This window comes from Gavialis gangeticus, unplaced genomic scaffold (assembly GCF_001723915.1).
Source record: "Gavialis gangeticus isolate Ggan-Ray unplaced genomic scaffold, GavGan_comp1, whole genome shotgun sequence".
Lineage (NCBI taxonomy): Eukaryota > Metazoa > Chordata > Crocodylia > Gavialidae > Gavialis > Gavialis gangeticus.
In genome coordinates, this window is record NW_017728991.1 from 14690195 (window position 1) to 14704871 (window position 14677).

Consider the following 14677-nt stretch of genomic DNA (forward strand, 5'->3'; position numbering starts at 1 on the left):
GTTGTGTGTTTTTGGGGGTTTTTTCTTATCTAAAATAAGTGATGGGGAAAGAAAAACAGTCGTCCTGTTTCACACCAGTAGCCCATGAATGAACCAAACTGGCTGCCTGTGTTCAGTGTGAATCAATGGTGCTTAATCAAGTCAGTGTTGTCAGTCTCTGTATAGGGTGGGTTTTGTTACCAGCTAACTGCAACTAAATTGGTGATAATATAGTCCAGCAGCATATGTATTGCTTCTGCCAGCCATAGCCCTAGTAGATTTTACTGCTATATAAAAAGTTTTAACAACTTCAGCTTCAAGGTAGTAGCCAATTAAATTAATCTGGTCAAGACCTAGAGCTGTCTCCATTCATTTCCAGTTCAGCTCTCTCCCATAGCACACAATAAATATTGCTGGCTATCAGAGTCCATTTCATCAACTTTGGTACCTGAAGTACACTAGGGAAGAGAGTGGAGATGGATCTCGCCAATCAACCTAAATCATCATTACAGGCTCTTGAGTGCCTAAGGTTCATTTTCCATAGTCCATAAGGGGTTACAATTGGCCCTAGGATGGGACAAAGATGCAGTGTACCCAAAATAAATTGATGAAAGAAGGCTGGACTGTTGTAACTCCAAGGACTCTGGATATACAATAAGATTAAAATCCAGCCCTCAGCACGTAGGGAGATGGAAGAAGATGCAGGTGCCAAACTAAGACTGTTGAGAGGTCTGCAGCCCCCATGGAAGTAGGAGCTACACATCAACATTTAGCATTAAGCTAACTCAGAAGGAAAGAGGGAGAAGCCTTTAATTAAATCAGTGAAATGGAATGGTATGGCAGGGTAATTACAACAGGGATTGATTTGCATGATGCACAAAGCTCTTCAGTGAGGACACTGCTCTACTTTGTACGTGTACACTGAGCCTTTCTGTTACAGTCCAATGACGGAAGGCCAAAGCTTCAATGACAACGTGATCATGGAGCTTTTAGTTCTTGGTTTGAGATCGGAGGGGGCAGGGAAGCAACAAAGCACAGCACTAGACAACTAGGCATTATACATTACTAGGAGGATCCAAATACCAATGGCCCAGGGGTTATGGGCAGGCAGCATTTGGCAGTAGATTTAGAAAGGAGGCATTGACAAAGGCGTATGCTAAGATTGCAGGAGGGCGAGTTTTTTGGCAGGCATGCCACAAATTAAGCACTTTGTTCTCCCGAGAGCCACTCCAATCCCCTTCCCCTACCTGATCTACTGTTCTATTTTCTGTTCCCTGCCCTCTCCCTATTCTGGCACATGCCACAGCTGCCTGGACCACAGGTTGGCCACCCCATAATACGAGACCATTTATTGAGCAAGAGGTGTGATGGTTGAGGGCAAACCGAATCTGGGTGAGTCGAGTACAGTTGGATGAGCCAGTTGGTCGCTGGAACTTTGAGACGGTGCTGCACCATCAAATATTTATCACATTTGCATCCAAAACTGTTTGCTAAGCACCAGCTGGCTTAACAGAGAACTGTGATGCTTACATTTCCTAACCACTTGGGTAACATAGCCTGTGTAGAGTAAATCACACCTCATGTTCCTCCAAGCACCTGCTGCTTTCTCCACATGCCTACCCAGCTCCAGCACTGAAAAGAACATTACTTACAAAGGGAAAAAAAAAAAAGGAATGACTTCAGCAAGCCAAACCCTAGAAACTGCAATTCAGGAGGACCAGGAGTAATGGATCATCAACCTGGTGCTACCGGGGAGTTAACATACAAGAGGATCTGGCCTTTGTCTTTAAGGAGCTTTAGGTCATAGGCAGCCAAAGAAGATTCAGTAGCTGATTTCACTGCAACATGGCTGGGTGTTATATTAAGTCTTTCCTGGAAGTGTAGATGCAAATCCCAGCTGCAAAACCTGACAGCTTGGACTGTCCAAACATCAATAGCAAGATGGACCAGATGACTTCACCAAGATGTTTTCTGTGTGCTTTGTGCCTTCACCTTTAAAGGGGACTATTTAATAGAAGTAACAGATTTGTAAGCAGTGGGTTTCTAGTTTCCATCCCAAACTTTCCAAATACAGGCAGCGTCCACCAAAACAGCCACACAGCATAGCTTCATTTTAGCCACAGCATCATTTCTTCCCCTGCCGTCCTGCCGAGCTGGGCAAAAGGCCTGTTTGGATTTGCAGCTTTTAGAGAATGCTAAAAACAGAAGCGTCTCACATACTCCAAGTCCTAGAGAAAAGGGACAAGGAGCCTTTCCTCCACAGCTGGGAAGTGCTGATGTGGCTGAAGTTACATCATGCCCTGTGGAATGTTTGTGCAGGGAGAACTCAAGGGAAGGAGAGAGAGTTAAAATTAGAAGCCAGAATCACGGACACCTTTACTGATCATTAAAAGCATGCAAATGCCTTTGTTATGAATGCAAACTGAGTTAATGCAAACTAATGGAAGCTGGATCTAAATCACTCCAGGCAAATATTTCCCCCGCAACACACACACACCCTCCTCATTGTGCCCCTCCATTTCCCAAGTGGATTTCTGGATCATTCCCTGCCAGCTCCTCATTTCCCAAGGAGGTGATACAGGTCAGGTCTACAGCCAACAAGTATTCAGTGCAGCTCAAAAGGAGCAGGGCTGCACAAATGAACATTGTACTCTCCTGATCCGTGGGTCAATTCAGAGATCTCATGCAAATTACAGCAGCCAGAAGGCTGCTGTAAATTATGCCAGCTGCTAACAAGGTTAAGGATAAGATATAAAAGAGCAGGGGGCAAGGAAGCCCCAGGCATATTCCCCTTTCCCCTGACCACATCCTTATACTGGCAGCAGAGTAATGGGTTGTGTAGAAGCCCTTGATTCAGCTCAGTGCCACTCTTGCATTCCCCTACATTGAAGCAGTCCTCCCACAACCAGTCAGACCAACTCCTAGGCCGTTCCACACCAGCAGCATCACTACACTGTGCAATGTGGGGCTTGGCAGTGTCCAGCCTGTATACCTTTCCTTAATCCTCCCCAGAGGTAGCTGCATTGCTTCCAGGCTAATAAGGTAAATGACAAGCACTGAGCACATACGTCTCCTATCGACTGATCTGGCTGAAGATACTGAGTTATAAGTCTAAGATAAAGCCAAGTCCTACACATGGCCACAAATCCAGGAGCACAGAGGGTATTTTCTAAGCTTAGAGTCAACCACCAGGATCCTTGATGTGTCCAGGAGACACAGCCTCCTGTTTTGTTATAGCATAAACTAATCTTGATGATTCATCAAGATGGAACTAGCAATCTGCAGGCACATCTACAGGTTCATTAATGTGCTTTTGCTACCATGCATTAAATTTGGTACCTCTAGGGTAAGGTACCAAATAAATGTGCATTAGGCTGCCCTAATGTACAGTAGCCAAAGTGCCCACTTCTTTAGCGATGCTTAATGGGCAGTAATCTATCTTTACTCTGCCTTAGTGTATTAGCATGGTTTTTGATATGACGCTTTAATGCGCAGTAAAATAGACTACTTTGCATTAAAGCACACATGTAGGCATGCCTAGTTTCTCCAAGAAGGAAGCAATTGTTGCTTTGTGGAGCAGAGGTAGTCCCTATCTTCCACCCAGCCTGATGCAAGCCTGGCTGCTCAGCAACACTAGACTGCAGTGGTTAACTTGGTTTGGGTTCACCCAACTCTCTCTGCAGTGGCTGAGGCCTTTATTTATTTATCTATCAGTGTGATACTGGAGGCAATGGAAAGTTTTCGGTGACTAACTGCCAAGCTGTTTTGGAAATCATACGCTTAAAACAACCAACACAGCGCAGAGCAACCGGATGCCGGGATAATCTCATTTCCACATCTTATATTTAGCCCAGTATCTCAGCTGGGAAGAGATCGAGTCTCCAAGTTTGACAAAGTTCTGGGAATAAATATTCCTCCCTCTCCGAAAATTAAAAAAAAATAATAATCAGCTGGAGAGGCAAGAAGAGAGGGAGTAGAAAGACCCCATCAAGAGTCTGCTTGGGCATCTCTTTTTGAGCCCATTCATAGAAACACCTTCCACATCCACTGAAGTTCAAGCATCTTGTTCCAGATGTGGGAGGGAGTGACATTAGAAAGCCATCTGGAAAGTTAAAAACAGGAAAGGAAAACTAGATAGGTTCTCAGCCTGTCCTGCCCTATAACACCCAGCTGACCTGAGGTATTTTGCCTCGGCCAGGCTGTGCGCGGAGAATTTCCACCATCAGTCATAAAGGACGCTCCATCCATAGCAGCCCAAATCACTGCTGGGTATGGGGAAGGCAGAAGTTAAAACCAACCTGCTGCCTATTTAGAAATAGCCTCTTCAGACTGACGCACAGTTCTCCCATGGACGTACTTTTTTCTTCTTCATACTCTTCCTCTGTACAGGACATCATTTTTGTCCCCATCACCAGCTAACTAAGGGCCCAATCCTGTTCCCTCTAAAGAAAATATGAGATTCTAGGAAGAGAAATCAGGCTTTACGTGAGAAACAAGGCAGCACAGCCGGGAAAAAACTGTCATTGAACAAGTCCCTGCATTAATACTGGGGTTTGATCCCGAGCACTCAGTCCCTTGCAGGGTCAGGCTGTGGCCAAATAAAAAGCAGCCTTATTTAACAAGTCCTACTGTGCAGAACTTGGATACTTTTAGATGCCACTGGCCTCCACTGCTACTGGAGATTTTTCTACGAGAAGGTAAAAGTAAGGCTCCCCCTCACCCAGCCCCACGTGAAAGCCCTAAGTCTAAAACCTCTCTGCCTGGTCTGGCTAAATGCATCTGCGTGGCTGCAAGGGATGCGTTGCCGTGGTAGAGTCGTGCTGCCTCTTGGACAGGCTCAGAAAGCCTGCGCAGCCCAGGGGCTTTAAAAACCATGCACCGGCAATGTGCTGCCTCCTTGCAACCCCCCACCAAGGTTTCTAATTGGACCTGCTGAGCATAGTTGCAGAATGTGGCACTATATTTACTCTTTTGCCTTTGCAGCCTGACATACTGGAAAGGCCCTGGAGGAATGAGCTTCTGAGATTTCTGATCATGTTAACCACACACAACACAGCAGTTGGAACGAAGCCTGCTTTGTGAAAAGCGTCGGATCAGTACTCCTAGAGATGATTGGTACAAGAGGGCCACTTCTCCCACCTAGTTAGGGTACTGGAACAGAGGGGGAGAGTACCAGCTCTAGGCACCAATTTAAGAGTTGGCCATCGCTAGTGACCACCTGGCCACACGACTGCCAACTGTGCCTCTGGATCGTTCCTTGGTGTCAATCCGTATTCTTCCATCAATGTGGGTGAGACTACACAAGTTCTGGTCCAAGCAGTACAAGCTCCCCCTGCTAACGTGCCTCACCCTTAATTGAACCTCCTCAATTAGGATAGACTCCTAAAGCAGTCTATCCCCAGGCCCATTCCATCTACCCTACCAATTATAGAGATACAAGGGAAACTATCACCATAGGACATAATAAAACACAGGTTTTTTCCTTAGCATGCAAGAAAGTGATCCATCTTGGGAAGACATGCTCTACCCTTGTTAATATAGGGCTATGCAAGAGATAGGTCTGCAGAGAGACTGGTTCTTGGAGTTGGAGCAAAGTTGCATGCAAAGAGGGTTTAGACCAGGGGTGGGCAAAATGCGGCCCGTGGGTCAGATGCAGCCCCCCAAGCCATTCTACCCGGCCCACAGGGCCCCTAAAAAATTTAAAAAATTAATATATCTGACCCTGGCTGCTTGTTATGCGGCCCTTGATGGCTTGCCAAAACTCAGTAAGCGGCTCTCTGCCTGAAATAATTGCCCACCCCTGGTTTAGACTTAAGGCCTGCTTACGGTGGTGGGGGGGACCTTACTTCTACTTTTTCATAGAGAGTCTCCAGTAGCGGTGGAGGCCAGATCCAAGGAGTGCCTGAAAGGGAAGGCCATGTTTATGTCCACCTGTGATCCAGGACTGAAGTGTGTATAGAAATAAAGCAGGTGACACTTCGAACATGCCCAGCCTCATCATCACCTCTTCTCTCCTAGGAAGCCAAGCTGACAAGGCTCTGGCATCACAGACCATACAGCAGACTTGCACTGGTATCAGATAAGGACACGGGTGTTGGGAGGAAAGTAAAAAGGTCTAGGCCAGAGCCTAGATGGCCCACTGGCCTAGCGTGGTTATAGCTTGCCAGTTTCTGTAGCCAGTGACAAATGAGAGAGCAATGGGGCCATCACATCCAGCTCCCTTGAACTCCCCCACCTGATTGCCCAGGTGCCCACTTACAGCTGGCTCAGCCACCAGCAGCCTGTAGCACACATCTGCAGTGAAGCTCAGATGTATGCCTCACCCCTTGCTGCCCTTGTGGCATTGAGAGAAGCAGGTTTCCTTTTTGTTTGTGGAGCCCTGTCCCCCAGGAATGGGAGTGAGATCAACTCATTCCACAGTCCATTCAATAGCCTCTGGCTGATGAGTCCTTCCAGAGACTCCTGAGCCTGGATGTGTTTGAACAGGCAACCTAGAGGCTTAAGGCTCTTACAACCTGTTCAGTACCACCCCCCACCAAGCCACCTGCTGCTGCCCTGCCCTAAAAGGATGGGGCAGAGCTCAGGGTAGCGGGCCCAGCTAAAACAGGGCACAATTCTGTCCACACTACCACAAGTGCTCCCTCACCTCCTCTATTCAATCACCGATTCTGGCTTCAGACTCACAGGGTATCTAGACACTGAATAAGGAAGCCTGGAAGGACAGAGAATGAAGGAAACCCACAACAGACGAGAAGATTTGAGAACAGGCATCCTATTCTTTAAGTCTAGACAGGAAGCCAGGCATGCTGAAGGAGGCTCTACAGTGCAGCATAATATCTATAGAATAAGAAAAAAAAAAAGTGACATTTCTAAAGGGAGCTCCTTGTTCAGCATCAAATGAAAGCAGCACTTCCTGGGATCCTTCACCAGGGTGGCAGAAGTTGCACATGCAGGGCAGCTCAAAGCTTCAGTGCTGAGAGGTGGTCACATCTGACAGATGATCCTTGGGCAGGTGTGGATTGGGAACCATTGTTGCTCAGCAACAGAGCAAGCCCAGATGGCTCTGCATCCATTTCCCTCTCAGAAAGAGGGATGCAGACCTGGTGCCAACTCTTCTTGGCTAAGGGAGAGGCAGGGACAGTAACAATGGCCAGGGAAGCTTCAGAAGACATTGGTCAGTGCAGCAAAAACAGGAAGGGAGGAAAGGAGATGCAGAGCACCTGCCAAAAACTAACTTTTGCCTATAAGAAATACCGCCTCCACCCTTCAGAGACTGCCTCTCAAGACCAGGGTAACTGCACTGACTTCAGTAACTATTCCTGGTTCAAGCCAGCATAAGGAAAAAAACCCTTAGGCCATCACCAGCTGATCCAGCTGTGGGAGCCACCCCTACAAGGGCCCCCTCTCCCCCTCTGCATGCAGTCCAGTGGTTTGCCAGATGCTGACAGATGCAGCTTGTTCACTCCAGGCACTGGCAAGTTGGGAGGCCGCTGGAGCCCTGTCCGCTCTTATGGCCTGCTGCAGAGCGGCAGCAACAATAGTGCACAAATCCTCACTGGAGCTGATCCTCACAGCAATGGGCCCAGGGCCTGGAGTAGACAAGCTTGTACTAGAATCAGTGGGTCCAATCCCAGGCTGGCATCAGAGCTGCTCCTTTGTTTAGAAAGCAATGAGTTCACCTGTGTAAGGCACTCAAAGGCAATCACTTCATTACCCTCTGCCCCCGATCACTGCCTGGAGGAAGAGAGCAGGCAGGAAGAGTTTTGGCATCTTCCCCCCCCCCTTCTGCTTTATTTCCCCAGCAGCTGCCACTGCTGTTTATTTAGGAGCATTTATGGCTGGATACAATCAGGCAGGGACAAAGCAACCAATCCCTGCGCCAACCAGTGGGTCAGTTTAGATAAGAGATGGAGAATGACAAAGGAAGAGGCCAAGCTCGTGCCCACTGGGCCCAACAGCAGAGCCTACACTGATCTTTAAGGGAGCAGGCTCGGTGCATGTGTGCTTATAAAGTGGAAATGTAACAGTCACTTGGTTTGTGAGACATTAGCATTCCAGTGGGATTCCAGCCAGGGAACACTACACTTGTGCCTGTTCATAAGGGACTTTGCTTAGGCAGAGAGAATGATGGAAAGGAAAAAAAAAGAGAAGGGGGAAAGAGAGAATGGGGGGAATGAGCAGAAAAGTTAAGAAGAGGGGGAAGAGGTAGGGAAGGGGGCAAATTGATTCAAGCTGGGAGAGCAAGGTGCAAGCTGTACGCTCCTAAGTCAGCCTTGCCCCATGCAATGGAAAATGAATTCATCCAGGGTGAGGGGGTGGGCAGCATTGCTTCCTTCTCTCCTCATTGGGGTCTCCCTAGTTGCGGTTTGTGGTTCCAGAGTCACTGGAGAGGTGCCCCTTTCTAGCGCCAGCTCCACATTTCACAAAGCAGAGATGACAGCCAGTTTATACGGCTACAGCCTCCCACTTGGTGCCACCTGCAGGGGCTCTACCACAGAAGCTGGAATAGCTGAGACCACCTAAAACATTCTGCAAAAGGAGGAAAGGACAATCAAGGTCAAGGAAGGGCAAAAGGAAAAGAGAACAAGGCCAGAGAGAGACCCAGAAAGCCAGGCTCATACAACAGCTAAGTGCATTAGTCACAGTCCCGGCTGGAACCAAATGGAAAATTGAAAAGATTGACCTCCCCCACCCCCGGTCTGGCTTCTGCTCCCTCATCCTTACCCGAGGGAACCTTTATCTTAACCTCGTAAAAATTTCTGCAGAGCAGTTAGTGTCTCTGCAGTATGCCAGACTGCACCAGATAGGACACATTTGAAGAACAGCTCCCCACACAGGATGCACCCGAATTGCCTTTCAGTCTAATGTCATCCCACTGACTCCAGGAGTTATTCCAGGTTCACACTGGAAAGCTCAGAGCCTTCAGCAATTTATGCAGAGGGCAGTTGTCCCAAAAGAGTGTCACTGCGCAGGAAGCCTTATCAGCTGATCTGGAAGCCACACAGGAGCTGCATTACTCCCTCCCCTGCCCTGCCAACACTTTTGCACTCTGCCAGGTGCTGTCAGCTTAGTCTCCCAGCACCTTGGCAAGTTCCACTCCAGCGGTTTCTCAGATGCCACCAGCTCTCACTGCGCACCCTCGCTGCATTGCCCATCATGGGACAGCAACCCCAGCAGCATGCAGAGCCAGGTTGGAGCTGATCTCATGGTAAGGGGCCTAGAACACACAAGTCCCCCTACTAAAATCACTGAGTCAGATACCTAGCCAGCATGAACAGAGGTCACTATTTAGCTAGGTTTCCAATAATAAATACTCCTACCCAAAGCTGGAGGCACTCTCATGTAATTAATCATACAGTAAATACAATCAAGTTTAACATCAGCAGTTTTAAAGTAATCAGTCCTACAGGAACTCAGCTGGGCAGCCAGCCACCTACCCATTCATCAGCCAGGCAGCAAATCCTTAAATTTCTCTAGAGACCCTCTCAAGCAGGTATGCTGCAGGCTTGGAAAGCCATCAAGCTTGGGCTAGCTCAAGAGTGGGGAAAAGAACCACAGACAAGACCCTGCCAAACCCATCTCTCTCTTCTAATGAGGGAGAGATAAGTTGAGGGCCATGGAGTCAGCCTAGGTGGGGAAGCACACACTTACTTAACCCAGCCCCCAGTCATTCAGGGCTTCCTGGCAACACCTTAGCTCCAACTGGAGCCAATGAGCAGCATTCAAATCAAAGCAGTTGCATCAAGTTTACATTGGCTGTGAATCCAACCCCTTACTCTCTATCGAAAATATGTCACGTTTGTGCTGGGGTTCCAAGAGGAGCAAGTCTGGCCCTTTACAACCAGCAGCTCAGAGCTTGGGCGTTGCTGTCTATGGGCTGGGCCTTCCCAGCTTCCACTGGCTTCCTATGGGATCACAGATGTGCAGCACCTCTGAAAATCATGCATTTGCTGTGCGAGGGCTGGGTTTCACAGCCTAGCTAAATCAATTATATAAATGTAAAGTGTGTCGGGGGGGGGACAATTTCTCCAAACTAACTGCTTCTTCTGGGTGATCATGCCATCCCCCAAAACACTGTATTTAGAAGAGAACATTAGCTCAACTAAAAGATGGCAACGCACCAGAAAGCAGATAGATGTCCCCATCCTACAAGTCAGCTCCCAAATCCCCCAAACTCCATCATCAGCTGGACTCTATGCTGTACAAACAGAGGCAGCCTGGGGTGGCAGGACAAAGCTCCCTTTTTGCTGCCAAAACTTGAGGCTGTGAGCAGGCTAAACACACATCAGACCTAACTGAAGAGAATAAGAAACTTAGTGGTGAGAGCTGTGCTCTCATGATGGGCGGTGTGCCCTGGTCCCCAAAGAAGTCTGTATAGCTCAAGTCAGCGGTTCCACTGTCCACCATCAATTTAAAATGATGCCACCTTAGGTACCACCAGCAAATTTTTCAGTTCAACCTTAAGTATCACCAGCAATTTTTTGTCATATAAGGTACTTATAATAAATCTGTTAATGCATACCACTGGTGGTACACATCCCACAGATTGGGAACCACAATGGTGGAGTGCTCCTTTTCGCTCCCTGAATTGACTCTCTTCCATCTTCTCTCAAAGGAAAAAAAGACCCTTTTCTGAGCTGTTTCTACCTTCCACCCTCATCTCTTCACACCCCTACCCAAACGCTGCCTGTTTTTCTAGTTAAATTATTGTTGACAGGGTCCTTTAAATTGCGATGCTGGATCCTTTGCTGCCTAATCCACTTAACTCAACCCTAGCAGATTAAATTGGATGCCATATGGTGGGGACTGTGCTGCTGTAATCTGCTGGGACAAGGAGATTCTTGCTTCACTACCTGAAGCGTGCCAGGGACTTCTCTTTCTAGGTTCCTCTGAGCTCACGCCTTCCTTGCTGAGCAAATCAGGCAGGACAGGATATGCTTTTGCAGCACGTTTACCATCAGCAAAAATATGTGCTCTAGAAGGGCTGGGGAAGGGAGATAGCACTTGTACAGATAACCAGGACCCAAGCAGCTGAGGAAGGAGAAATGTTCCCTCCACCCTCTGCAGAGTCTAACATAATGCCTCCCCAACCCCCCTCTGCCTTCCCCTTTGTCAGGCATTCAATCCCCAGAGGGCACATTGGAAATTGGAGACCTGTCTGCACCTAGCGGAAGGTGAATGAGGTCTATGTACTGGCAGCTCTACCAATATTTTGATTATAGTCCTTACTTTGATTGCTGCCCTCAGACCTAGTGACTCTGGACTGACTTTGTGACTGTTATTAAAAGGCTGGATCTCCAGATAGCAGCTGCAGTATAGCCCACAGCTGGACAGCAGAGTCCCAAGGATCAGGGAAGAGATTCAAGGATGCCACTGCCAACCAGGAGTTTAGGACTAGATGCCGAGAATGAGCCATCTCCCTGCACAGGCACTGGAGGCGCATTACTACACGCACACCCACACAGCCTGAGAAGGCTCCATTATGTCTACAGGCAATATAAGAAAATAGCAGAGCCTTAATTAGTTAACCTGCCCCCCCATCACCTGCACACCTGATAAATGAGGTATCCCATTTTACCGGTGGAGAATCTGAAGCACTGAGAAGTTATTTTCCCCAAATCCAGGTTTGCATAAGAGCTCAGAGTACAATGCAGAAGTCCTCACTCCCACTCCCCTCTAAACAACCAAATACTAGTGCTGGGTTAAATTAACCTCTGGAAGAAGCTGCAGATATTTTAGACCTCCTATATGGCCACTGTGAAATGCATCTGATGCTTGTTAATGGCCACAGACATCTACGTGGGTGTTAAAATGTACTGGGAAAAATGGTTAGGATATCAGACCCGGCCTCCCATATTCAAAATGGCATTAGCAACCCCAACCCTTTTTTAAAAACAAAGCATAAGTTATTCCAAAAAAAAATACATAGTGACATTTTTGTCTCTCTCTTTTGGTGCTGCAGGTGACAGGGTCACATTTTCAGGCTTTTCACTGAAACCATGAGCACTAGAAACTTAATTAAAAAAAAAAAACAAGCCAAGATTCTCACACAATCACATGACTCCCGGAGAAGGGGGTTTAGGAAAAGCCCCAGTTACCAGGAGGCTGCAGTACCACTGTGAGACTCAGCAGTGTTGTTATAAGGATCAAGGCATCGAACAGATGGTGTCACCTCCAGGTGTCTATCAAACTTGGGGCAGCCCCAGACTTGGCATTTTAGCAAGGGGGGCAATTAAGCCTGATAACAAAGTTGGCTGAACAGTTACTGAACACAAAGCAACCTGCACCCTCTCAGTCCTTCCCTGGCAATCTGTCCATTTCCACCGTGTCCCAAGGGCTTTCAAAGGCAAAGGCAATGGCAATAAATTGGTGCTGCCTTAGACACACCTGAATTACAAGGTATCCACTTTTAGTTACTACTGGGTGGATGGGAAGATAGTAAGGGAATGAGTGGCTGAGGTGCTGCAGAATTATTCGGCTGCTTCTGGGGCCTGGACAGACAGCTGGTAGTTAACACATGGCCCCAGTTGTGCCGTGTTAGATGCAGTCCCCACCAACCCAGGACCTGTTGCCTATGTTCAGCAAGGGGACAATCGCAGGGCAGACACTTGCAATAACAGGAATTTGCTAATCCCATTATGGAGGCTGAGGTCTAGGAGTGAGGAGCAAGCTGACAGGGATGTTGGCCTTCTTCCTTCTGCCATGGCAATAGAGCCCAAACAGTCAGTGCCCAGAGGGAGTAAAGTGCAGCCATAGCAAGTAGAGGTGGAGCTTCAACTAGCACCTCAATGCCAGCGCTGCCTCCTCAGTGTCCCTCCCTGTGACTTACAAAGAGAAGTTTGACTGACAAGGCAGGCAGGCTCGGGAGCCAGGCCACCAACTGACTCTCATGCCTGGAGGACAATAAACTTGAGAACCAGTGAAGTGGCCTGATGCCAACGTGTCCCGCAGGCAGGCACAGCATACCGCTGCCACCTCCGCACAGACTCACCAGCAGCTGTGCAAAGGCATCCTGAGAACCTGCTCCATTTCCCCCAGGCCACGGGAAGCTTTATTACTCATGCCAATCTACTAGTGGATGATGGATGGGTGCCAGGAAAGGTTTAGTCACCGTCTTAATCAGATGTATCATTTCCCAAGTATCCCCAGGGTCCCAGGATGCATTACAAAGTAGGGATCCAACCCTAAGAAGTCACGTGCCCCCTCAAATGCCACTGACTTTAAACAACAGAGGTTAAAGACCCTCAGCAGCTTGTTGGATCAGGCTTTATGGGTGCCCTCCTGAATCCCACGGCAGCCTAGTGGCAGCACAAAATGGCCACGTAATTGGCTCAAATAGTCAACAAGGAATTCCCTGGGGTGTATGGACACATGCCCACTGTAGCTGGAGGTCCGAAACCCTCCCAACATCAGCAGTGTAAGGGGACAAAGTCAAAGTGCAGCAACCCCCAATATTCCCAAACAAGCTGATAATACCTTGGGGTCTCTTCTATGTAGGATATCATTTAGAGCAGCCCCGAGGTTGTCCTAAATTCCATCAGGGACTGAGCTGCTTCCTTTGCAGCTGGACGCAGTAGAGGATCGAGCCCTGGGAATGAGCACTCCAAGGTTGGTCCCTATGTTAATAAAACCCCTGGAAATGCAGGCAGCTAGGGTGAAAGACATCCAGCAACCAGCCCACAATACCGTACAGGAATGGTCGGAGCAGAAACATGGTATCAGGAGGGACCCAGCCCAGCCACAACTGGTGCAGGCAGTGCCTTAATGCCCAAGAGGAGGCAGCTGACTGGTTCTCAAGGTCCTACCTGAGCAATCCAGGCACTGCGCTGAGCTCCAGTCTACCTCAGAAAGGGGATTTCCATCCTACCATTGCAGGAAACCTTGGTCCCACCAGTTTGTTCTTTTTATTTTCCAGACCTGCACTTGGCGGCCGAACTGGGGAAGACGCTGCTGGAGCGCAACAAAGAGCTGGAAGATTCACTGCAGCAGATGTACACAACCAATGAGGAGCAAGTGCAAGAGATAGAGGTTTTTTTTTGTGGGGGGAGGGTTGTTTTGTTTTTTATTTAATTTATATCCAAGGCCAGATTAGCCAAAACTAATCCCAAATCTAAGAGTCCACAACCATAAGCAGCCCTACTACCAGCAAACATCCGGCAGGCCTCTCCGTTGACACTGTGACCACCTGTGATGAATGTAGGAAGCCTTGCAGCTGCCTCGCTGCAGCCAGTGTGGGCTACTGGGTGGATACAAGATTGGAGGGATGTGTTGTGGGGGGAGAGGAGTTAGGGACACTTAGTACCCAAGGCTGAGTGGGACCAGCCCTAAACAGGGTCCCCTCTCCCCAAAGTCAAGTTTTTTATCCCCTCTTCCCCCAGAGAGCAGCTTTAGGAAGATGAGTCTTAGTTACATCAGGGTATGGACATTAGGCCTGTGTGAAGCGGCTAGTATTCTTCGGATTTGGCCAATTCGGGGGACAGTGTTTTGATTCGGTGATTCGAAACACTGTCCTGATTTGATTCGGCTGAATCTCTAAATCAGCCAGGCCAGGCCCAACCCCCGCCCTGGCAATGGCTGCCCAGCCTCCCCAGCTCCCGGCTCGTTAAAAAAAAAGCCCCAGTTCAGCGGGTGCTGCCAGGTAAAGGGCAATCCCTGCTGCCCCCCACTGCCCCACGCTGCATGGGAGGCTCTGCACAAG

At 48.4% G+C, this 14677-nt stretch overlaps 1 protein-coding gene across 1 annotated transcript in view; it reads left to right on the forward strand.

Moving 5' to 3' along the window:
• CDR2L (cerebellar degeneration related protein 2 like) overlaps window positions 1-14677 on the forward strand; it is a 32413-nt gene that overhangs the window by 6847 nt on the left and 10889 nt on the right. The window contains exon 2 of the mRNA XM_019517977.1: window positions 13895-14007. Within this exon, the coding sequence (XP_019373522.1) occupies window positions 13895-14007 (113 nt within the window). The remainder of the gene's footprint in view (window positions 1-13894; window positions 14008-14677) is intronic.